The following is a 26,230-nucleotide window of genomic DNA, read 5'->3' on the forward strand; positions in this document are numbered from 1 at the left end:
GGAGGTGCTGCTGGAGAGAGAATACTTCAGAATAAAATAGATTATTGGAGACAGGCCTGGATTTACATCACATGAGTCTAGAGACACAGATGTCCTAGCACCCTAAACTTTGCGCTCCATGAACCTACAAACCCCCTCCAAACTGCACCACAGGTGTGCTGGCTGGCCCAGCTGTCATTTTTCCCTTACTTCCCTTGACCATCACAGCTACAGGTGTACCTTAGCATTGGGTAGCCAGCGGTACCCTCAGTATTAAGTAGTTAGTGGCTAGAGGAGAGGAGTGAGACGCTTTTCCATCATCAGAAACAATAAGAGTTGTGTCTGGGCACACCATTCCAAGGTAGGGTGCCTGGTATTGTGGTATAGGCAAACCACCAAAGCATAAGTCCAAAATTCAAATATACCAGCACTCCAGTTTTCTCAAAGAATCACGCTCTTTTATTGAGCTAGCATGTCCACAAACATGACCGACAATTGTTTCGGGGCCTCGCAGGGTCCCCCTTTCTCAAGGCGTATGTGGTAACCACATACGCCTTGAGAAAGGGGGACCCTGCGAGGCCCCGAAACAATTGTCGGTCATGTTTGTGGACATGCTAGCTCAATAAAAGAGCGTGATTCTTTGAGAAAACTGGAGTGCTGGTATATTTGAATTTTGGGCTTTTCCATCATCAGGCGCCTGTAGGCACGAGCCTACAGTGCCTTATGGTAACTCCGGCCCTGATTGGAGAATTTTATATATATATATATATATATATATATATATATATATATATATATATATATATATATATATATATATACATATATATATATACTGTATATATATATATATATATATATTGCTGTATATTGATGAAGAGCATATACTGTTCTCATATACTCATATACAGTAATCTACATATTGCTAGATGGAATAATATTGTGAGGAAAGACAAAATGATTTTTGGAAACACTGTATATTGAATAGAAATGGTCTGTGAATTTGTTTGTCTCTCATCTACATCAAACACAATCAAACACATAGTTGGCTAATTACAAAAAACAATACATTTCCCTGCAAGAGAACTAGGCTAAACCTGAGACCAATTAAAACTTTTGCTAAATATGCAATAAAATGTGTCTCCCCTATTGCCTATTCAATAAAGGACTCACAAAGTGAAACAGATTAACAGATGTTACTTACCTGGGGCTTCTCCCCATGTGCCCATGTCACTGGGCACGTACTGCATCTGTGCAGTTAGTCCGTGCAGGTGCAGTATGTGCCCTATGATGTGGGCACGCGGGCGCACCCACACATGCACAGAAGAGAAGAGACAACCCGCTGACAGGCCGCCGTGCTTCGCGGGCAGTCAGCGGGACAGCGGGGAGCACCAGAGCTGCACCAAAGGATTCAGAAGATATCTAGGGACTGGGAGAAGAACCCCAGCTAAGTAACAATTGCTAATCTTGTTTTACCTCACAAGTCCTTTAAATGACAATATTCACACTACATTTATAGACAGAACATATAATAGATAGCTCCAAGTTTGTTCAGGTATGTGCCCTAATATACTGTAGGTTCTATTCCTATATCTAAACTTAAAGTGGACCTGAACTGTTGCACAGGGAACAAGAAGAACACAGAGAAATCTACTCTGTGTACACCCTGTGTGTGTTTATAAAGAACAGTCTGTCTAATTCTCCCTTCTCAGCAAGTAATGCGCTAGTGTAATTTAAGCTGTCAGCAGAAGTAACCACTCTGTAGAATCTCAATAGGAGTTGTATAAGCTGTAACAAGGAATTTTTTTTCTTTAAACATTATTCTGCTATTGCTTATCTTTTAGAGCAGAGAGGAAGTTTTGAGTTCAGATCCGCTTTAAATTCCCAAAAATTCCCTACATGTTTCACCTCAAGATGGAGTTTTGTCAGGGATGTATAGAATAAGGAAATGATTGGGCTACCACAAGAATCTAATGACAGGAATTCTGTAACTGCAAAATGCAAAAACACTTAAGAGTGTGGTGTCCCTTTGTTACTTTGGATTACTTCAACCACTAGGTCCAGCACTCATGAAACAGGTGAATGCAATGTGCAATTTTTTGGACTTACTTGCATCTTTAGCGACAGAACAGTGAAGAGTATGTGATTCCTCCAAGAGATGCAGGTCAAGAATAACCAGGGTGGAGAAGAATGGAATGGTGAGGTGAGCGGTTTAGCAGATCAGAGAGGGGGCACAGCAGGTTGTGGCAGAGGAATGAAGTAGCAAACCAGAGCGCAGGGCCAAGCCACCAGAAGTGGAAGGCACAGGGCTCAGGAGCATAGCTTGGGGGGGGGGGGTAGGACCTGTGCCCCCAGGCGCTGGGTCCCTAAGGGCGCCCAGCCGTGACCGTGAGGTGTCCTTTTGTTGTTGTTGTTTTTAATTCCCAACGCAGTGAAGGGGGAGCAGCGGGCACAGCAGCGGGGAAGGGGGGGCCGTCTTACCCCTTCCCTCACCTGGGGCTCCCCCTTCCTCGCTCCCCCCTCCAGATATGAGCGTCATGGCAGTGGGCAGCGGCAGAACACTTCCTATTCCCGGCGCAAAGGAGATCTGTGCGTAGCTGTTCTGGTGACGTCACTAGACCAGAGCAGCGGTGCACAGATCTCCTTCACTCCAGGAATAGGAAGTGTTCTGCCGCTGCCCGCTGCCAGCCGCTCATATCTGGTTTAGTGAGCGAGGAAGGAGAGCCCCAGTTGAGGGAAGGGGGGGGGGGGGAGACGGCCTGCCTTCCCCACCGCTGTACCTGCTGCTCCCCCTTCACTGTGCTGCCACACCTCCTGCTGGGGGGACACCTGGCTACCTATTCTGGGGACTTCTATAGACCTGGGTACCTATTCTGGGGACATATATACCCCTGGCTACCTATTCTGGGGACATCTATACCCATGGCTACCTTTTCTGGGGACATCTAGACCCCTGGCTACATATTCTGGGGACATCTAGACCCCTGGCTACCTATTCTGGGGACATCTATACCCCTGGCTACCTATTCTAGGGACATCTATACACCTGGCTACCTATTCTGGGGACTCCTATAGACCTGGCTACCTATACTGGGGACATCTATACACCTGGCTACCTATACTGGTGACATTTAAAAACCTGGCCACCTGTTCTGGGGACATCTATACACCTGGCTTACCTATACTGGAGACATCTATACACCTGGCTACCTATGCTGGGGACACCTATAGGCCTGGTTACTTCCACTGGGGACACTTATAGACCTAGCTACCTGTTCTAGGGACTACTATAGACCTGGCTACCTATTCTGGGGACATCTATACACCTGGCTACCTATTCTGGGGACACCTACATATAGGCCTGATTACTTCCACTGGGGACACCTATAGACCTGGTTACCTATACTGGGGGCACCTATTTTGGGGGAACTGCTGTCATATTAACTGTATTTTTAGGGAACCGCTGCTGCCAGATTAAGTGTATTTTTGGGAACAGCTGCCAGATTATATGTATGTTGGGGAAACCGCTGCTGCCAGATTATGTCTACTTTGGGGGAACCATTGCCATATTATCTGTATTTTAGAGGAACCTCTGCCAAATTACGTGTATTTTTGGTGAAATGCTGTCAGATTACATGTATTTTGGGGGGAAACACTATGGCAGAGCTCAAACTTCCCTGGTAGACCTTTTACACCATTGCTAAGTATATTTGGCCCCACCCATTACTACGCCCACATTCTGTTGTGTGGCCACACCCCTTTTTTGGCACAGCGCTGACTAGCTGATAGATTTTCAAAGGTCTTATTTGCTGTAATCAGTTCCTACCTTAGCACATTGGCCTCGTATTTTAGACCTTTGTGTGCTAATTCATAAAGGTTTTCACAGCTGCCTTTGAAGTTCGGTACATTACCGCAGCCCATTGAGCAGTACAGCTGAAGAGTGACTATATCTCTCTTTTGTTACAAGCTGTAATTATGGTTCCCTGCACAGACTTGCAGAGACTTTGGCTCCCTGCACAGATGACTCACACAGACTTCGGCTCCCTGCACAGATGACTTACACAGACTTCGGCTCCCTGCACAGATGAATCACACAGACTTCGGCTCCCTGCACAGACAACTCACACAGACTTCGGCTCCTTGCACAGACGACTCACACAGACTTCGGCTCCCTGCACAGATGAATCACACAGACTTCGGCTCCCTGCACAGACAACTCACACAGACTTCGGCTCCCTGCACAGACGACTCACAGAGACTTTGGCTCCTTGCACAGACTACTCACAGAGACTTTGTCTCCCTGCACAGACTTTCGGCTCCCTGCACTTTGCATTGTTAAGACCTCACCAGAGGTGTTGGTAACTTGTTAAGACCTCACCAGAGGTGTCGGTAATTATCGTCTGGCTTACCACTTGTTGAAGGCTTTATGAATTTACATTTGCTGACAATTTACTAACCTGTATTGGAGGTAACTACAGCCAAGTCAGTAATTTTCCTCACTGCTCGGTAATTTCAGTTTTTCCTGCGGTAACAGCCTTTATGAATTGACACTTTGCTAAGTGCTCGGGAAAGTCTGCTGTTTTCAGCATTAACGCATGCGGTAATGCTTTATGAATTGAGGCCATTGTTGTGACCAGCAAATCAGAACCTTCCAAATCTATCTTCTGATTAAACTGATAACATTCTTTTTCATGAGCTTGCATAAACACAAACATCACTGCTAAATATATCTTGGAGATCAGCTTTCCAAACATCACCCACCAACAGAGATAGCCAATGAGATGCTGCTAACTCTGGCTTGCATGCAGATTTTATGGAAGTTGTTTGCAACTTGGAACAGGGTCAATCAAATGCATTTCTTGCTGATTTTGACTGACCCAGTTCCAAACTGGCTGCAGTTTTCATGATGGTTATCGGGCCGAGATGGCACCTTATTGGCTATCTCTAGCCAGCAACCTCCCACGTAGTCTGACTAGATTGCCCTTGTGTGAGGACAATCCAGGAACAGCTACAGTTTGCCAAGGACATTACAGCAGTATTAAACAAAAGCTCCAGCATGGCAATATCTCTGGAACTTGGGGGGGAGAAGGGAGCCTCTGGAATGTTATGGCCAGCAGGTGTAAGGAGGGCGAAGAAATAGTGTAAATAGACATTCATAAGACAAAGTTTACTGCATGGTTTCCTAGATCTCTCCTTCGGTTCTGCCAACATGTAGATTTTGCGGCTATTCACAGTGCCGAGAAGCTAATTACCTGCAAATTTTTCTCTGTTGGTGGGACATGAGGACAAGTTTGTCCTTCAGCATCTTGTGCTTATACTTCATTTCTAATCTAGTTTTCTCAGATCTTCTTTTGGGAGAATGACTGTAGAACAAAACAAAGCAACTGCTATAGAGTTATATATTCAATGAGACTATACAGACACAAGTTGACTGCTGTGCTGGAAATGCCTTTTCAGCAAATGTAATGTGCTGCCTTTGGAGAAAGAAATAGATGTGTGTAATTTGAACACTGTAGCATTTATTTAAGACTCACTACTAGGAGATGGTGGAACAAGCTACACAGACTTATGGACTGGTAGAAATACAAACCCATGTTCCCCCCCCCCCCCAAAAAAAAAATGTGTTGCTGTGTAAAATGGGGATAAAAAGGATAAGTCTATTTGCAAATCATGCAAACCCTAAATTTAAATGATGTAAACCAACATAGCTAAATATGAACCTGAGAATTAATACACTGCTTAAAAAAAATAAAGGGAACACTTAAACAACACAATTTAACTCCAAGTCAATCACACTTCGATTAAATCAAACTTTCCACTTAGGTAGCAACAATGCGGATAAGGCCATAGGAGGGAAACAACCTAGCAGCAGGACTGCTACCTCCCCCGTTGTGCAAGGAGGAACAGGAGGAGCACTGCCAGAGCCCTGCAAAATGACCTCCAGCAGGCCACAAATGTGCATGTATCTGCTCAGACAGTAAAAAACAGACTCCATGAGGGTGGTATGAGGGCCCAACGTCGACAGCTGGGGGTTGTGCTTGCAGCTCAACACGTTTGGCATTTGCTAGAGAACACCAAGATCCTGTGCTCTTCACAGATGAAAGCAGGTTCACACTGAGCACATGTGACAGACATGAGAATGTTCTGCTGCCGGTAACATCCTCCAGCATGACCGGTTTGGCAGTGTGTCAGTAATGGTGTGGGGTGGCATTTCTTTGGGGGCCACACAGCCCTCCATGTGCTCGCCAGAGGTAGCCTGACTGCAATTAGGTACTGAGGTGAGATCCTCAAACCCCTTGTGAGACCATGAGATGCTGGTGCGGTTGGCCCTGGGTTCCTCCTAATGCAAGACAATGCTAGACCTCATGTGGCCAGAGTGTGTCAGCAGTTCCTGCAAGATGAAGGCATTGATTCTATGGACATTCCCCAGACCTGAATCCAATTGAGCGCATCTGGGACATCATGTCTCGCCCCATCCACCATTGCCACGTTGCACCACAGACTGTCCAGGAGTTGGTGAATGCTTTAGTCCAGGTCTGGGAGGAGATCCCTCAGGAGACCATCCGCAACCACATCAGATGCATGCCCATGCGTTGTATGGAGGTCGTACAGGCATGTGGAGGCCACACACACTACTGAACCTAATTTTGTCTTGTTTTAAGGACATTACATGAACGTTTGATCAGCCTGTAATATTTTTTTTCCACTGTCAATTTCGAGTGTGACTCCAAATCCCGACCTGCATGAGTTAATACATTTGATGGATCATTTTTGTGAAATTTTGTTGTCAGCACATTCAACTACAGTTTGAAGTATTTAATTCATTCAGATCTAGTATGTCTTATTTTTGTGTTCCCTTTATTTGTTTTTGTTGATATGTATATACATATATATATATATATATATATATATATATATACTTTTTTTAAAAGGGAACCTAAACTGAGAAGGATATGGATTTTTCCTTTTGAAATAACACCAGTTGTCTGACTCTCTTGCTGATCCTGTGTCTCTAATACTTATAGCCACAGCCACTCAACAAGCATTCAGATCAGGTGCTCTGACTGAAGTCAGACTGGATTAGCTGCATGCTTGTTTCAGGTGTGTGATCCAGATACTACTGCAGCAAAGAGATCAGCAGGACTGACAGGCAACTGGTATTGTTTAAAAGGTAACACCCATATCCCTCTCAGTTTAGGTTCCCTTTAACTGATTAAGGAGCTTATGGCTCTGGCCCCTTAAGAACCAGAGGCTTTTATTTTTTGTACTTACCCTGTGCGATCACTGTGATTGGCTAATGGCTTGCAGTGATCCCAGGGTCAGAGGCCAGTGAAATTGCCTGCTAACCAGCACACAGAGGTCAGCTGTCATCAGACAGTTGAGTGAAGCGGCGGAGGAAGCCTGGTCCCAGTGGGAGCACATAGAGATGGGATACTGAAAACTAGGCCCTCACAGAGAGTCTCAAAATGGGGTAGATTTTAACAGTTTGCATTCACGACTGGTTAAATATATGCTTATTTTTCATTTAATGCCAGCAACATATTTCAAAAATGCCATTAATGCATTGTAAAATGCAAAATCTGGATGCAGATTCGTGAAAATCTCACTATGAAAGATTGGGGCCAATTTGCTGCAAGTGCGAACTTGAAAATTTAGCTCACCCCTCCCTCATTATTTTGCCTTGCCAGCATTTTAACTGCTCAACAACTTGAGGTCTAGGTCTCCTTTTTTGTGTTTTTTTTTATTTCATAATGTGCCAATTGTTTAAATGGTTTCAGTGGATAATAGATCTGGACTGCAAGCAGGCTATTAAAGTTAGTGATGCTCGGATACCCCCGATCACGAATTCGAATAAATCCGGACACGGGGGAATCGAAATCCGCCAAAGTCGTGATTTTGATCCAGATTTGAAATGGCCCTATGAATTCGGCCCGGATTTTACCCCCCCCCCCCCCCCCCTTGTCCCCCATGCAGGCTAGGATAGCCAGAATGCGTAGCCCCGGCCGACTGGGGCTTCGCACCCTGAGCTATACCAGGGAGCGGCATGTGTGGCGGCGGCCGGGAGATGTTCAATCAACTTAAGAAGATCGCTAGGTTAGAGGATATTGGCATGGGACCTTTTCCGAGGCTATTGGCATGGGAACATTTTTTTTAAAGGTACAGGCAAGTATTTCTGGTTAACTTAGAATATTTGAAGGAAAATGGACCGGCACTCAGGATAAAGCTGCGGATCTGATGACTCCGGCTGTATAAATGAGTAAACTCCAGCAGAAACTACGTGCTCAAGAAAAACAGTAGAAACATGGCATCAATCACATAGGAGAAGGAAGCAAGAAAATGTCTGGCACTGTAGTTTAATGCAAAAGCAGCAGGTGTACAAACAAGTGGAATGGATGGTACACAAAAAACATGTCCATGAAAGATGGTACCTTCCGTGCTCTGTGCTGGAATGGGGAGGCACTGTGGGCGCCAGTGGGTGCACGGCCTTACGACCGTTTCACGTTGGGGTGAGCCTTGCTTCTTCGGAGGCCAAACGTGCACAAGTGCTGGACGGAGGAGGCCGTTGAAATAGCCTACTTCCGTGTAAGCTCCCGCCCATCTGTCCTGTATGACGTGGGACCAAGCCATAGGACAAAGCATGAAGCGTGTCATCTCAGACGGCGCTACACGTAACATCGTACAAAAGAGACGCATACACTGTTAGAGCGGAGGAGTGTTGCCATGGAATCGTATACCACTCCTACGCCACGTGAGAGGTGGCAACAGAGTTGTCAGCCAATCGATGGGGAGGAGGCGGGTGCAACGAGCGCCAGGCAACCTTCGCAATGTCAGCTATAAACATATCAGACCGCCCTGTGCTGTAACACGGGTTGCAGGGTGAAAACAAACCCCGCAGCCCGAGACGCACACGGGCGGCCAAGATACGCATGTAAAACGTAAATGCTTCATCCCACGCCACAGGTTGGGTATTTTACCCAAACACATAGCTTATTAGCTAGTGACGTGGTAAAAGATTGACCCCTTTGATGTACTGAGATCAGCACATCGGGGTGGCCCCAGGTAAGAGATAGAGAGAGGGATGGGTAGAGAGGTGAGGAAAAAGGGAAAGTGTATAGGTGACAAAGTGATGAAAGTGAGGGAGGAAAAGGAGGGCAGTGAGCGCGACACGGGTCCTAGGAATAGAGGCCCATAGAGAATAGAGGTAGGGAGAACAGATGTGACAGTGGAACCACTCCAAGGATCAAAAGAAAGAGGACCCTGGAGGGTGCAACCACCCATGCATAGGCCACATGACCATAATGATAAAAAAAATGAAAAAACAGACTATATCAAAACGTATATCAGACCGTATATCAAAACGGTCATATGTGCATTGGAGGAAGGGGGAAGACGATGGTGGCAGAGGAAGATCATTTAGAAGAAAAGCCCTCAAGGATCGAGATAGCAAGCCATATCAACATTTTAGGCCCAAGGGGCCCATAGCGTCTGTCCTGAAGATCCACTTAGATTTAAGCTTAAGGAGCAATTTTTTCCTATTGCCTCCTCTGCGTGGAAGATTACAATGATCCACGCAGGCAAATGATAAAAGGCTTGGATCAGAACCATGAGCGGCGGCCGTGTGCTCCACCACCCTGGGGCAGCCCTTGCCTTTTGGCAGCAAACGGACATGCTCCAAGATCCTGTCTTTCACCATTCTGGTTGTCTTTCCAATGTAAAAACGCTGGCAAGGATATCATAAGGCAGAAACGACGTAGCTAGTCCTACAGGTGGCAAAAAAAGGGACTTTAAATTGAATAGGACCTAGCTGGTAGGATTTACCGGTCCTCATGTGTGGGCATGCTTTGCATGTCCCACACAGATGATTACCTGTGGTAGCCACGTCGTCCAGCCATGTGCGGCGTGGATTCTCACGAAAGTCGCTATGGACAAGAAAATCACCAATGGTGGGTGCTCTTTTGAAGGCAACCAAAGGTTTAGATGGTAGGCATTCCTTAAGCACCGGATCTTGAAGTAGGATGGGCCAGTTTCTGGTCATCACTTTCTTAATCTCCCTCTCCATTGGTGAGAAATAGTGTTGGGCGAACATCTAGATGTTCGGGTTCGGGCCGAACAGGCCGAACATGGCCGCGATGTTCGGGTGTTCGAGCCGAACTCCGAACATAATGGAAGTCAATGGGGACCCGAACTTTCGTGCTTTGTAAAGCCTCCTTACATGCTACATACCCCAAATGTACAGGGTATGTGCACCTTGGGAGTGGGTACAAGAGGGAGAAAAAATGTAGCAAAAAGAGCTTATAGTTTTTGAGAAAATCGATTTTAAAGTTTCAAAGGGAAAACTGTCTTTTAAATGCGGGAAATGTCTGTTTTCTTTGCACAGGTAACATGCATTTTGTCGCCATGCAGTCATAAATGTAATAAAGATGAGAGGTTCCAGGAAAAGGGACCGGCAACGCTAACCCAGCAGCAGCACACAGGATGGAAGAGGAGGCGCAGGAGGAGAAGGCCACGCTTTCAGGCGCAACTCAGGCCTTGCATGAGGACAAAAAAATGCGTGCGCAAAGCAATGCAATGAGTAGTTTTCAGGACACAATGGGCTATTCGGAGGAGCTATTCCCACCCCCACAATCTTCTACCTGTGAAAGGTCAATGGAACAGCCACAAATGTTGTGCCCGGATTCACAACCTTTTTCTGTGGAAAATGCACCTCGCACTGAAATGCAAGGCGAGGCCGAGGATGAACATGACGTCAACAACTCAACATGACGCAAAATGGGGGCGGAACAGAAAGCTGCTTTCAATGTTTTGAAGGCCTTAATTGCCTCCGGTGGCCAGTTAGATGCATCATTCATCACACCCAAATCCCAGAGCAATGTGTGCAGGAATTTGAATCGCAGGAGGTGTACCGAGATCATCTGGACAAGTGACCAAGTGATCAAGTGACAAGTGACAAAGTGAAAAGTGACAAAGTGACCAGTGACAAAGTGACAAAATGACAAAGTGACAAAGTGACTGACAAAGTGACCACAGTGACTGACAAAGTGACAAAATGGCAAAGTGACCAGTGACAAAGTGACAAAATGACAAAGTGACAAAGTGACAAAATGACAAAGTGACCAGTGACAAAGTGACAAGTGAGAGGTTGTTCTGGGGAGCTCTACTCCACTGCACACAGTCACATATGAGGAGAGGTCTCGTCGGGACTGCTGATCCTCCTCAGCTTGCTCGAAGCCTTGAGGGTTCCTGAAGATCTTCTGTTTGGAGTTCGCCGGGGTTCAGCTTGGTGTCGGGGTCGGCGGCGTCCTCCTCACTCCAACGTGGCAGATCTTCTGTTGAAGGAAAAAACAAACAAACATTTTTTAAAGTCCAGTACCGCTTCTGAAGGACTCACCAAGAGATGCAGGAGAGCTTCAATCTAGCGCACCATCGCTCGCTGGGTGATGTCCCTCCCTACGCGCTGGAATTCTACGCTGCACATGCTAGCATGCTTTTGCGCAGTGCCGAGGCGCATTCCAGCAGCTAGCTACCAAGCTTCTGTGGATCTGATTGGGCCAACATGTTGGACCTCTGCCAAGTCCTTCAAAATTTTGAGCAATCCACGTTGCTTGTGACTGAGCAGTGACAACTCTACAGTCAGCAGTACAATACCACTGCTGTGTTTACTGAAGAAATCAATGTTGAAGATGGAAACCGCTGGCATGATGCAAGTGGGGGAATCTGAAGATGAAAACGATCAGCGTGATGATACCAACATCAGGCAATCTGCCTCAGGAAACGCTGGTCCCAGCTATGACAAAGAACAGGACGAGGAACAGCTGGAGTTGGAGCAGGAATTGGATGCCCCCACTGCCGAGGGACAGAGCGATGCACGTTGGACTTCCACAATTTAGCGGGAATGGACAGCAGAAGAGGAAGAAAGTGAGGCTGGTGACGAATATGGTGCATCACAACAATCACAACGCTCACAAGAACATGAAGACAGAGGAGTCTGTCAGGACTCTCTGGCACACATGGCTCAATTCATGCTAGACTGCATTGAACGCAGCCCGCGCATTATTCACTATTCATTATTATTCATTATTCTGGACAACACCAATTACTGGGTTTATACCCAGTTTATACAAACACAATGTTAAAAAACTGATTGAAGAAAGTGTCAGACAGGTCAAAAATGGAACAATTCCAGCAGGCCCTTGAGGATGGAGACTTTAGAGAGGAGATTGACATCCTCCTCCTTCTCTAGCCAGTTGTACGCCGACAGACTGACTTCAGCAAACCCAGGAGGACCAGGAGGGCAGCAAAGAACACAAGCTGCTGCTAGTGCCCAAAAGGGAATGGTATTGGCAGTGTCCTTGGAGTGGGAACATTTTCTGACACCCATGCAGCAGCCCACAGAACAGCAATCGGGCAGTTCCACGTCCTCCAACACAGATCGCCTGGAGAAGATGGTCAAGGACTACATGTCAGATGGCGTAGCTGTGTTGAACAATCCATCTGCAGACAGACGGTGAGTGTGACAGCACAGAAGGACCATGGCAACTCACTCATAGTACCACAGTTTGATAGTGCTGCCCAAACAATTATATGGATCCGTGGACCCGGGCAGTACTGGGAACGCAGATTTTAGTACCTAAACACACGATACAACATGTTTTCCGGGGTCGGACTCTGAGGCACATACAGATGGTCCCGATCATCATCCTCATCATACAACTCTTCTCCTGAGTCTGACCCACCCACCACCTCTGCCACCCCAACATCCCCAGACACAGACCCCTCATCATCCTCAACATTAACTTGGGATGCTGGCCTGAGCCCAACCTCCTCCTCCACATCAGGCCCCATCATCTCCTCAATGGCAGCCCTCAATAATCGCTCTGGCGCCGGACCGATGGACACAACGTTCTCCTCCGGGGAGGGCTGCTGCTGAACACTGGCTGCTGGGGTGGATGTTATAGCTTGCGTGGGGCGTTGGCTGTTGCTGTTGTTGGGAGTGCTGCTCACAGCCGAGGTCTCTGAGGTGAGGAACTCATGGTGAGCTCATATAGTGGTTGACGGTGAGTGGAGTATTACTGATCCCAGCAATATACACACTGACTGGCAGAGTACGCAATGCTATATAGTGGTTGACGGTGAGTGAAGTACTACAGATCCCAGCAATATACACAGTGACTGGCAGTACAATGGTATGGGTGGGTGAGCAGAGTACTACAGATCCCAGCAATGCTATATAGTAATGGGGTGACTGAGTGAGCGGCAGTGTACTACTGATCCCAGCAATATTATACACACTGATTGGCAGAGTACACACTGATTGGCAGAGTACGCAATGCTATATAGTAATGGGGTGACTGAGCCCCGGTGTACTAACGATCCCAGCAATATTATATACACTCAGTGGCAGAGTACACAATGCTATATAGTAATGGGGTGACTGTCTGAGCGCCGGTGTACTAACGATCCCAGCAATATTATATACACTGAGTGGCAGAGTACACAATGCTAAGTAGCAATGGGGTGACTGAGCGTTGGTGTACTACAGATCCCAGCAATATGTACACTGATTGGCAGAGTACACAATGCTAAATAGTAATGGGGTGACTGAGCGTTGGTGTACTACAGATCCCAGCAATATATACACTGATTGGCAGAGTACAGAATGCTAAATAGCAATGGGGTGACTGAGCGTTGGTGTACTACAGATCCCAGTAATATATATACACTGATTGGCAGCGTACACAATGCTTTATATAGTAATGGAGTGACTGAGCGTTGGTGCACTACAGATCCCAGCTATATATACACTGTTTGGCAGCGTACACAATGCTTTATATAGTAATGGAGTGACTGAGCGTTGGTGTACTACAGATCCCAGTAATATATATACACTGATTGGCAGCGTACACAATGCTTTATATAGTAATGGAGTGACTGAGCGTTGGTGTACTACAGATCCCAGTAATATATATACACTGATTGGCAGTGTACACAATGCTTTATATAGTAATGGAGTGACTAAGCGTTGGTGCACTACAGATCCCAGCTATATATATACACTGATTGGCAGCGTACACAATGCTTTATATAGTAATGGAGTGACTGAGCGTTGGTGTACTACAGATCCCAGTAATATATATACACTGATTGGCAGCGTACACAATTCTTTATATAGTAATGGAGTGACTGAGCGTTGGTGCACTACAGATCCCAGCTATATATACACTGATTGGCAGCGTACACAATGCTTTATATAGTAATGGAGTGACTGAGCGTTGGTGTACTACAGATCCCAGTAATATATATACACTGATTGGCAGCATACACAATGCTTTATATAGTAATGGAGTGACTGAGCGTTGGTGCACTACAGATCCCAGCTATATATATATATATATATACACTGACTGGCAGCGTACACAATGCTTTATATAGTAATGGAGTGACTGAGCGTTGGTGTACTACAGATCCCAGTAATATACAGGATCTTCTCAAAAAATTAGCATATTGTGATAAAGTTCATTATTTTCTGTAATGTACTGATAAACATTAGACTTTCATATATTTTAGATTCAAATACACACAACTGAAGTAGTTCAAGCCTTTTATTGTTTTAATATTGATGATTTTGGCATACAGCTCAAGAAAACCCAAATTTCCTATCTCAAAAAATTAGCATATTTCATCCGACCAATAAAAGAAAAGTGTTTTTAAAACAAAAAAAGTCAACCTTCTAATAATTATGTTCAGTTATGCACTCAATACTTGGTCGGGAATCCTTTTGCAGAAATGACTGCTTCAATGCGGCGTGGCATGGAGGCAATCAGCCTGTGGCACTGCTCAGGTGTTATGGAGGCCCAGGATGCTTCGATAGCGGCCTTAAGCTCTTCCAGAGTGTTGGGTCTTGCGTCTCTCAACTTTCTCTTCATAATATCCCACAGATTCTCTATGGGGTTCAGGTCAGGAGAGTTGGCAGGCCAATTGAGCACAGTAATACCATGGTCAGTAAACCATTTACCAGTGGTTTTGGCACTGTGAGCAGGTGCCAGGTCGTGCTGAAAAATGAAATCTTCACCTCCATAAAGCTTTTCAGCAGATGGAAGCATGAAGTGCTCCAAAATCTCCTGATAGCTAGCTGCATTGACCCTGCCCTTGATAAAACACAGTGGACCAACACCAGCAGCTGACATGGCACCCCAGACCATCATGACTGTGGGTACTTGACACTGGACTTCAGGCATGTTGGCATTTCCCTCTCCCCAGTCTTCCGCTAGACTCTGGCACCTTGATTTCCGAATGACAGGTAAAAGTTGCTTTCCTCTGAAAAAAGTACTTTGGACCACTGAGCAACAGTCCAGTGCTGCTTCTCTGTAGCCCAGGTCAGGCGTTTCTGCGCTGTTTCTGGTTCAAAAGTGGGTTCATGCTTCCATCTGCTGGAAAGCTTTATGGAGATGACGATTTCATTTTTCAGCATGACCTGGCACCTGCTCACAGTGCCAAAACCACTGGTAAATGGTTTACTGACCATGGTATTACTGTGCTCAATTGGCCTGCCAACTCTCCTGACCTGAACCCCATAGAAAATCTGTGGGATATTGTGAAGAGAAAGTTGAGAGACGCAAGACCCAACACTCTGGATGAGCTTAAGGCCGCTATCGAAGCATCCTGGGCCTCCATGACACTTGAGCAGTGCCACAGGCTGATTGCCTTCATGCGATGCCGCATTGAAACAGTCATTCTGCAAAAGCATTCCCGGCCAAGTATTGAGTGCATAACTGAACATACTTATTTGAAGGTTGCCTTTTTTTGTTTTAAAAACACCTTTCTTTTATTGGTCGGATGAAATATGGTAATTTTTTTGAGATAGAAAATTTGGGTTTTCATGAGCTGTATGCCAAAATCATCAATACAAAAAACAATAAAAGGCTTGAACTACTTCAGTTGTGTGTAATGAATCTAAAATATATGAAAGTCTAATGTTTATCAGTACATTACAGAAAATAATGAACTTTATCACAATATGCTAATTTTTTAAGAAGATCCTGTATATACACTGATTGGCAGCGTACACAATGCTTTATATAGTAATGGAGTGACTGAGCGTTGGTGCACTACAGATCGCAGCAATATATACACTGATTGGCAGAGTACAGAATGCTAAATAGCAATGGGGTGACTGAGCGCCGGTGTACTACAGATCGCAGCAATATAACACTGATTGGCAGAGTACAGAATGCTAAATAGTAATGGGGTGACTGAGCGCCGGTGTACTACTGAACGCAGCAGCACACACACTGACTGGGGGGGACCCTGCCTAGCCTGGCTGGAGAGCGAGAGAGACTCTATCTAACCTGCCTGCCTACCCAAAGCTAATCCCACAGACAAATGACGGGGAAATGACGCGGATCGGGTATTTATTTACCCGACCCACGTGACCCGTTCGGCCAATCAGAGCGCGTTCGGGCCGAACCATGTGACCCGTTCGGCCAATCAGAGCGCTAGCCAAATGTTCGGGGGACCGTTCGGCCATGCGCTCGCAGTTCTGCAATATGGCCGAGCTTTTGCCCGAACACCATGAGGTGTTCGGCCGAGCCCGAACGGTGCCCGAACACCAAAATGTCCGTGAAAATCCGAACACTGTTCGCCCAACACTAGTGAGAAATTGAAAGTGAAGACCCCTGAACTTTTATTCAAACGATTGGAGTTGTATCTCCTTTTAATTAAGTTAGATCTATCCTTCTTTAAGGCCTCATTCATAGCGAGTTCAAGTTCCTTAGCATCATAACCCATAGAGAGCAAACCAGATTTCAACTCCATAGCTTGTTCTATAAAGTCATCCAAACTGGCATTGTTCCTGCGTAAACGCAGGAACTGGCCGTATGGAAGGGACTTATTCAATTTTATTAACACTAACAATGTGAATATGTTATTCACTATGGAACATTCTGCAGAAAGTATACAATTACTAGATTTAGAATTAATTATCAAAGATGGTACTGTTATAACTAAAGGCTATCGGAAACCGACGGCCTCCAATACAATTTTACACTCAGACAGCTATCATCCCCGGCACGTTATTAAGTCCCTTCCACACGGCCAGTTCCTGCGTTCCTGCCCACACATGAGGACCGGTAAATCCTACCAGCTAGGTCCTATTCAATTTAAAGTCCCTTTTTTTGCCACCTGTAGGACTAGCTACGTCGTTTATGCCTTATGGTGTCCTTGCCAGCGTTTTTACGTTGGAAAGACAACCAGAATGGTGAAAGACAGGATCTTGGAGCATGTCCGTTTGCTGCCAAAAGGCAAGGGCTGCCCCAGGGTGGTGGAGCACATGGCCGCCGCTCATGGTTCTGATCCAAGCCTTTTATCATTTGCCTGCGTGGATCATTGTAATCTTCCACGCAGAGGAGGCAATAGGAAAAAATTGCTCCTTAAGCTTGAATCTAAGTGGATCTTCAGGACAGATGCTATGGGCCCCTTGGGCCTAAATGATCATGTTGATATGGCTTGCTATCTCGATCCTTGAGGGCTTTTCTTCTAAATGATCTTCCTCTGCCACCATCGTCTTCCCCCTTCCTCCAATGCACATATGACCGTTTTGATATACTTTCTCTTTATTAATATTTCTTATGTAACTGATGAATTTTCCATTTTTCTATTTTTGCAATAGTCTGTTTTTTCATCTTTTATCATTACGGTCATGTGGCCTATGCATGGGTGGGTGCACCCTCCAGGGTCCTCTTTCTTTTCATCCTTGGAGTGGTTCCCCTGTCCCATCTGTTCTCCCTACCTCTGTTGCCGCCTCTCACATAGCGTAGGAGCGGTATACGCTGCCTTGGCAACACTCCTCTGCTCTAACAGTGTATGCGTCTCTTTTGTACGCAGTTACGTGTAGCGCCGTCTGAAATGACGTGCTTCATGCTTTGTCCTATGGCTTGGTCCCACGTCATACAGGACAGATGGGCGGGAGCTTACACAGAAGTAGGCTATTTCAACGGCCTCCTCCGTCCAGCACTTGTGCACATTTGGCCTCCGAAGAAGCAAGGCTCACCCCAACGTGAAGCGGTCGTAAGGTCGTGCACCCACTGGCGCCCACAGTGCCTCCCCATTCCAGCACAGAGCACGATAAGTACCATCTTTCATGGACATGTTTTTTGTGTGCCATCCATTCCACTTGTTTGTACACCTGCTGCTTTTGCATTAAACTACAGTGCCAGACATTTTCTTGCTTCCTTCTCCTATGTGATTAACTTAGAATTTCATTATTGTGTTTTTATTTCACTTAACCCTTTATGGAAATGGGTAAGGGGTACCTTGTACCCCTATACTAATTTTTCCTGGGAGGGGGTGGGCATTTGGGGGTCCCCTTCTTAAAGGGGACTCCCAGATGCCACCATGATTCCCCCCCAGGGAGTCGTCGCCCCACCTTTTAGTGGGGCACCGGAGGTGGGGAAGAGCCCCTTGTCCATGGATTGGACAAGGGCTCCGGGTGGGAGGGGAAGGTTTGGCCGCCCCTCTCCCCTGAAGCCCCCCATACCATGGACCATGCGGGCTGATATAGCTCAGTGTGCGAAGCCCCAGCGGCCGGGGCTCCGCATTCTGGTTAAATATTCTGGGTAAGGGGGACCCCACATCATTTTTTGTTACATTTCCCACTATCTGAACATAAAAAAAAGTTTTAAAAAATAGGAAAAGATTTATTTTTCCCCACTATCTTTTTGACATATCCTGTTATCTTGCATGAGCTCACTGACTCCAGCCTGCTGATCACCTGACATCTAACTGCTAAACAGTAACCAGCACAACTGCCATCTTTGTGTTTACTATTTACCTGCATCAGTGTTTTACTTCAGCTTACATCTGGAAATATGCCTGAAGAAGGGGACTAGATCCCAGAAAGCTTGCATAATTTAACTTTATCAGTTAGTCATTAAAGGGTATTACTTTTACAAGCAGGGCCGGGCCGAGGCAGAGGCTGAAGAGGCTCCAGCCTCAGGGCGCAGTGTAGGAGGGGACGCACAATTCATTCAGCTGTCATTCCCAATTGTGTTTGAAACACAAAGAAATAAGAAAAGGACATACATAGCAGTGACTGCAAGCCAGATAACTAGAGATTAAGGTGTTGGGGATGTTGGGGGCCCTGGGGCACCTCTTAGTCTAATAGCAATTAGTGTGTGACGGCTGGGGTGGGAGGGATGGAGGGGCGCACTTTGCAGTCTCAGCCTTGGGTGCTGAAGGACCTTGTCCCGGCGCTGTTTACAAGACTTTGTTTTTTTCTACCTACATAACATATCCTGTAAATTTGGTGTTTCTAGGATGTAAGGGGGCTTTGCTATTAACCTCTAAAGTCAGCGGGTTTTGCTTCATTAACTAACTGTCAATTACCTCAATTAAATTTAACTTTTTCCTTTGAAATTTTAAAATCGATTTTTTTCAAAAACGATAAGGTCTTTTTAAAAAAAAAATGTTACTCTTGTTCCCATTGTTATTATTAACATATCTGTCAAATTTGGCGTTTCTACCATGTAAGGGGGCTTTGCTATTAACCACTAAACCCACAGCGGGTTTTCTGGTGATAATCATGGATATTTTTCCCGTGATCATTGAAATACTTGGAATAACGGCTGAATTCGGGATAGACTGCCGTGAGTGATTCCCAATCACAGATTCGGATGTCGGATAGTGAAAAATGCTCGTGAATCACGGCTATGCCGTAATCACGGATTGTATCCGAGAAACACTGATTGTAGTGGCTGAATGCTTTTACTATTAAGCTATGATATTGTGATAAATATTGACATGTTCACATTTTTTAAATTTGGAACTTCATTCTGTATTCTTCTGATCACAACCTGCATGTGGACAGCGGCAGAGGGAGTTGACTCACCCTTGTGCTGCCTCGGGTAGCTGGGCTCCACGTCATTCTCCAGCTCTCCAATAGTTCAGTCTTGAAAGCCAGAAGGAGTTACTATTGGCGTGATGTAAAACATGGCCTGAAGGAGACCAAGGCCATGACAAAGCTGAATTAACACCCCCTGCCACTGTCCGCATGCAGGTTCTGAACTTCTGATCAAAAAAGTTTGGAATGTGGTTGAAAATTCAAAGAAGGCGAACATATCAACACTAGTTGTAATACATGACGTATATGTTTTGGGATTTCCTAATGAAATATTTGTATTATTATAATATTATTATATAATCATGTAAATCTAGCTGGTAACATATTCTTCTTCAAAATATGTATCTATCATTTAGCATTTATGGCCTGTCTCCACTTGTCACTTTTTCTGAGCGGCAGTTTTTCTGCATTAGTCCTCTGACAGTTTTGCATTGCTGTCACTTTGTTTTTCTGCATGTGAAAAATGCATTCTATTGTGAACTAGCCCAAGGATGATTTGAATATTCAGCAGTGATGCATCGTGGGAGACATCATATGCTCACTCCAACCTGAATTATCGCAAATACCTTCTGTTTTAAGAAGGCAAATGTTTGTTTTGATTAACAGTGGTTACAGTTTTCCTGTGCAGAAAATGCACACAAAAACTGTCGAGTGAAGAGACAGGGCCTAAGGCCCGGTTCACATTGGCGGTCTCCGTCCGGAATCGCCGTGCCGGAGCCGGAGCGCAACCGAACGGACGGAACGGACGCACGGCATAGCAATGCAAGTCTATGCGTCCGTTCACATGCGTCCGTTTCGTCCGGACCGGAGCCGGACCGGATCCGGACTCCGGCATAAGATCCAACATGTGCTATTTTTTGGTCCGGCTCCTCCGGCAGACGTATCCGGAGCGGAGCCGGACTGCACCATCCGGCCAATACAAACCAATGAGAACCGGAGAGCGCACAACACACTGGCTATAAAATCCGGATGTTCTACCCCACTTCCTATGCGTATTGTAGCGGCGATTTTGGATGGGGACACATGGGCAAGCATTTTGGAGTGGAGCAGCAGTGACTTTAAACGTGCTGGAGATGTTGGCACTTGGCAGTATGTCGGAGGTGGAGGTGAGTGCTAAACAGCGGAGGGCCTGATTCCACAGGTCCACCTTCTGCTGACCTCCCAGACCCCAACATTTTTATTTTATTTCTACTATCTTTTGCCAAACGGATCCGGATCGCATCCTGATGAACACCTGATGCAACCTGACCGGATCCGGATCGGATCCGGATCAGAACCGTACGGTTCCGATCCGGTCAGGTCATCTGGACCGTTTGGCAGAGAACCGCAAGTGTGAACCGGGCCTTATTGTGCAAGTTACTTGTTACATGTGCCTGAATTTATACCCTAACAGAAACTGGCTTTTGAACTTCCACACTTTGATTAGTATTTCTCAAAATGGTGGACACTTGCCTATTTTTATTCCTGAGTGACTGGGGTGCTTTTATTTTGTATTTTTGACACGTTGTTGTTATTATTATTATTATTATTTGTGAGAGGCATTTTTTTTAACAATATGTATCCTTTCCAAGTTTTTTGACATGTGCTGCTGACATTACATTCAAAATAAGCATTTATTGTTTTTTTTCCAAAATAAGTCACCCATACAGAACACTACATGTTATATGGTCTTGTCCTATACTTTGGAAATCCTGATCATCACCATTAGAACACCCTATTTTTTAAAATGATTTGTTTCCTGGTGATCAAGCTATAAGAGTCCCATACCGTAATTACTCTAAAGTGTGCTCACCCTGTTCACCCATTTATATATACTAGGTTCCTTACTGCATTGGGGACAGCCCTGGGTCAATTCATAACAGTAACTATTAGGGCCTGAACACACTAGCATAACTCCACTTTTGTGCATTTTTCAGCAACTTGTATCAGTCAGTAACATTGATGTGTTGATGAAACCAGCACACAAGTGGACAGCAGTGCCTAGTGACTGACAAGGTACTGGATTTAAGATTTGGGATGGTATGTAGGTAAGTGGTAAGAGATCGACACACAAAGTTTATAAAATGAAGTACTGTACAAGGAGTTCCACTCAGACAACAGATTTGCTGATTTTCATTATAGGGATTACAAGCGGAGGACAGTGGGAACTCAGAAGAATGAGGGTTTATTGAAAATAAAGGACATTCATGCTAATAAAGAACATGTGGCAACTGACAGCAAAGACTTGTGGTGCTGCTATTTACAACTGGAGTAAGTAAAATCTCTGTAAGCTTCAGCTGCAAATGAATTAAAAATACAGTGTTGAAACTAAGATGTTCTGATTATCACCTTAGGTCAAGGAAATTGCTGCTTTTCTTTGTTTCTTTATATATGAGGCCTAAAATAGTGACACGTGCAGCATGCTTTTAAAGTGAAACTCCGCCACTGATGAGTAGACACTCCTTTTCCTTGTATCACTTCTTTCAGTTCAGCTCCATACACTGCATTACATTAGATTACGGAAAGTCTTATTGAACACTGTTAAATGTCTCTAGCACATTCTAATGATGTAGAGGTGCACCATAAGAAGATTACTTGATTTGGATGATAGGGAATTGGGTAGATATTGGGTACCTGGGTCAGTAAAAATCTTTCAGAGAGTGCAGGGAGGATGTAGAGAGAAGAGACGGGAGCACTGCAAGGGTGACTGAAGATGGAGAACACTGGGAAGGTAGTGTAAGTCTGAATGGGGAGCACAGGGCTGGTAGTTTGAGTGGCAATGAGGAGTGTGAATGTGGTGTATGTAGAGATGTGAGTATAGGGAGTTGATAGTATGAACAGAAATGTAGTATGTAAGGAGAAGGTTTGGGCATAGATGGGGAGTGTAGCGGTGTAGTGGCAGATGAGATGAAAAATGCAGGGTGGGTGGTGTGAGTAGAAATGGGAACGGAGGCGGATCAATCACATGACAACCTTCCTTCTCGACCTCTCAATCCTGCAATACCTGAATGCTGAAAGAATTGCTTTTCCCTAAAAATGTAGGAATGCTATTTTGGTCATAAAGGATTTTGTTATGCTCCAGTTTTTAATGTAATCACTTCCTGCAAAATGGGCATGCATGTTCACTGTGGCATGAAGTGGTTTATCTAATAATGTCTTGGTACCTTTACTAGTCATTCAACTTCTAACAACGTATGCTTGAGATCAACTGGGCGTTTCAATAAACCTTTCAGGACAAACACACAGGGACTACAAGAGACCATCATATTAAAGCGGAATATAACCCTACATTTCAACTTTGCTCTAAAACATTATTTACAGCATATTATATGCAACCAGCATTTTTTTACTAGACCAGCATTGGAAGGGTTAAACACAGAGGTTTAAAGTTCCGTGGAGAGATATGCAGAAGTTCAGATAGATACAGTTAACTTAATAGAATGTAACACGTGATAAATGTTACACACTCTTTGGCTGTCCTCCAGCTCCTTCTCAGTCAGAGAGAGTGAGTCACATTCAACACTTAGATACATTTATGTAAACAAAATGTATCTATGTAAGCTTCGGATGTTTGTGCAGTTCTCTCCAGGAACTTTAAAGCTCTGTGTAACCCTTCCAATTCTGGTCTAGTAAAAAAAAATGCTGGTTGCATATAATATACTGTAAATAATGTTTTAGAGCAAAGTTGAAATGCAGGGTTATATTCCGCTTTAACCACTTAAGCCCTCGGTCGTTTTCACTTTATGCATCCGAGCAATGTTCACGTCCCATTCATTGGCCTATAACTTTATCACTACTTATCACAATGAACTGATCTATATCTTGTTTTTTCCGCCACCAATTAGGCTTTCTTTGGGTGGTACATTTTGCTAAGAGCTACCTTACTGTAAATGCATTTTAACAGTAAGAATAAGAAAAAAACGGAAAAAATTCATTATTTCTCAGTTTTCGTCCATTATAGTTTTAAAATAATACTTGCCTCCATAATTAAAACCCACGTATTGTATTTGCCAATTTGTCCCAGTTATTTCACCGTTTAAATTATGTCCCTATCACAATGTATGGCGACAATATTTTATTTGGAAATAAGAGAGCATTTTTTTTCCGTTTTGCATCCAGGACCGTCACTATTTACAAGCTATAAAAAAAAAAATTGAAATATTTCATCTTTACACAGATATTTAAAGAGACACTGAAGCGAAAAAATATGATATAATGAATTGGTTGTGTACTATGAATAATTACTAGAAGAGAAGATTAGCAGCAAAGAAAATATTCTCATATTTTTATTTTCAGGTATATAGTGTTTTTTCTAACATTGCATCATTCTCTAATATGTGCAGATTACACAACACTCAGCATTCAAAATGATTCTTTCAGAGCAGTCTGTGAACTAATGACCTCTCCTCTGCCAGAGAAAAAGACATTTGTTTACTTACAGTTGAGATAATAAAAGTCAGATAACAGCCCTCTCCATGACTTTGAAAGTCGTAGAGCTTAATGGCTTTTTTGCATAGAGATAACAACTGGCGTTTCTTAAAGGCCCATACACACGTCGGATTTTAGCGAACGACCCGTCGTTTGAACGTTCCGTCGTTCGGACGTTTTCGCGTCAAATCCGACGTGTGTACAGACTATCGTTCGGGTGATAAGACTGGTTACCAACGATCCGCCGGGCGGATCGCTGGTAACCAGTCTTATCACCCGAACGATAGTCTGTACACACGTCGGATTTGACGCGAAAACGTCCGAATGACGGGAACGTTCAAACGACGGGTCGTTCGCTAAAATCCGACGTGTGTATGGGCCTTTACTCTTCCTGTACTGGAAACAGTTAGACTGATGTATCTGATCTTAATGTTTTATTTCTTAGCTGTACTACACATACAAATCATAATATCATAATTTTTTTTTTCGCTTTAGTGTCTCTTTAAAAAGTTTAGACGCTTAGGTAAATATTTATGTTTTTTTTATTTTTTTTTATTGTAATGTTTTTTATTTTTTATTTTTAAACATTTTATGTGAGTATTTTTGGGAGGGTGGGATGTAAATAGCATTTGTTTGGGGTAAATATATGTGTATTTTTATTATTTTTTAACATTTAGATGTAGTTTTACTTTTTGGCCACAAGATGGCAACCTTGAGTTTGTTTACATGACGTCATTGTACACTTAGAGGGACATAGCAGGCAGAAAAAGCGAAGCTTCCGAGAGAAGCTGTCGCTTTTTCTGCGGGGGAGAGGAATCAGCGATCGGGCACCATGGCCCGATTCATTGATTCCTGGGCTAACGATCCGCGGTCGGGAGCGTGCGTGCACGCGCAAGAGTGCGCGGGAGCGCACATGTCCTCCTTGACGTAGAACTATGTCAAGGAGGACAAAGTGGTTATAATATACATGGTACAAGGAATGAATGCAAATAATATCAAAAAGTTGGATACACATAATCCTGGGTTGCCTTGTAAGCAACCACTGTGAAGGCGTGAGGAGAACACTTGACTCTACTCGGGTAAGTGGAACCTCCTCAAGTCTCAGTCACCCTTCAAACAAAAATAGATATGATTATGTTGCCACAAAAATACCAATACCCCCAACAGAGGTAACAAAATTGGCATAAAGGAAAAGGAGGCGCTCAAACATATATAAAATATATATGCAAATATTGGCTCACCTCAGTGTAAACATCCGATGTGGTCAAAAGCAACTTATTGAGCACAATTAGAAAATGCTTTTTTTCATCTCACATCAAGTCAATACAAAAAAAAGTGAAAAAAAACTAGGAGCGCATACTTGCACAAAATTATTTTTGCCCACATCGGACGTCTTCATTATTAAGATAAGCCAATACTTGTCTCTCTTTTTTTTTTTTTTTTTACTTAGCCTGTCAACTTTATCAATGTCAGAGATTAAGGTAACAACAATAGCAATAGCATATTCTTATCAATATCTTGAAATGCAAACATATGACTTGTGTGCAATGCATCACAGATGTGCCTAGCAAGATGTACATGCACATTTGAAGGATATGAAAGGGCTACACATGAGTGACACCACACAAATGGCCACAAATGTCACCATTATCGAAAGCTAAATACCAGGGCTATTCAAAAGTGGGTGTTTTGTAAGCTACCGGTTCTTGTAGTTTTGCTGAAACTTTCCCAAGTTTGATCATAATCTTGAAAATTAAATTTTTTGGATGGATTGAGTTTGTCCCTACCTATTTTTTTTTGTGACAGGGGTCCAAACTATAAGACACATCAACATTTATTGTACAACTCATGATTAAAATGAGGTCACATATAAGTCTGATTTGAAACCATTCTAGATGCACAGCAATCCAGTATTCTCAAGAATATGGCTTTCTTTTGCAGTTCATTCAA

General features: G+C 44.3%; 1 protein-coding gene across 4 annotated transcripts in view; it reads left to right on the top strand.

Moving 5' to 3' along the window:
• The window catches only part of ESR1 (estrogen receptor 1), a 290,562-nt gene that overhangs the window by 80,099 nt on the left and 184,233 nt on the right, over window positions 1-26,230 (top strand). For 2 of the 4 annotated variants that reach the window (XM_068232004.1, XM_068232005.1), the window contains one exon: window positions 21,995-22,123. The exons of the other annotated variants lie outside the window; for them this stretch is intronic. In XM_068232004.1, coding sequence (XP_068088105.1) covers window positions 21,995-22,123 — 129 coding nt within the window. The remainder of the gene's footprint in view (window positions 1-21,994; window positions 22,124-26,230) is intronic. 4 annotated transcript variants of the gene reach the window in all.

Source organism: Hyperolius riggenbachi, chromosome 4 (genome assembly GCF_040937935.1).
Source record: "Hyperolius riggenbachi isolate aHypRig1 chromosome 4, aHypRig1.pri, whole genome shotgun sequence".
Lineage (NCBI taxonomy): Eukaryota > Metazoa > Chordata > Amphibia > Anura > Hyperoliidae > Hyperolius > Hyperolius riggenbachi.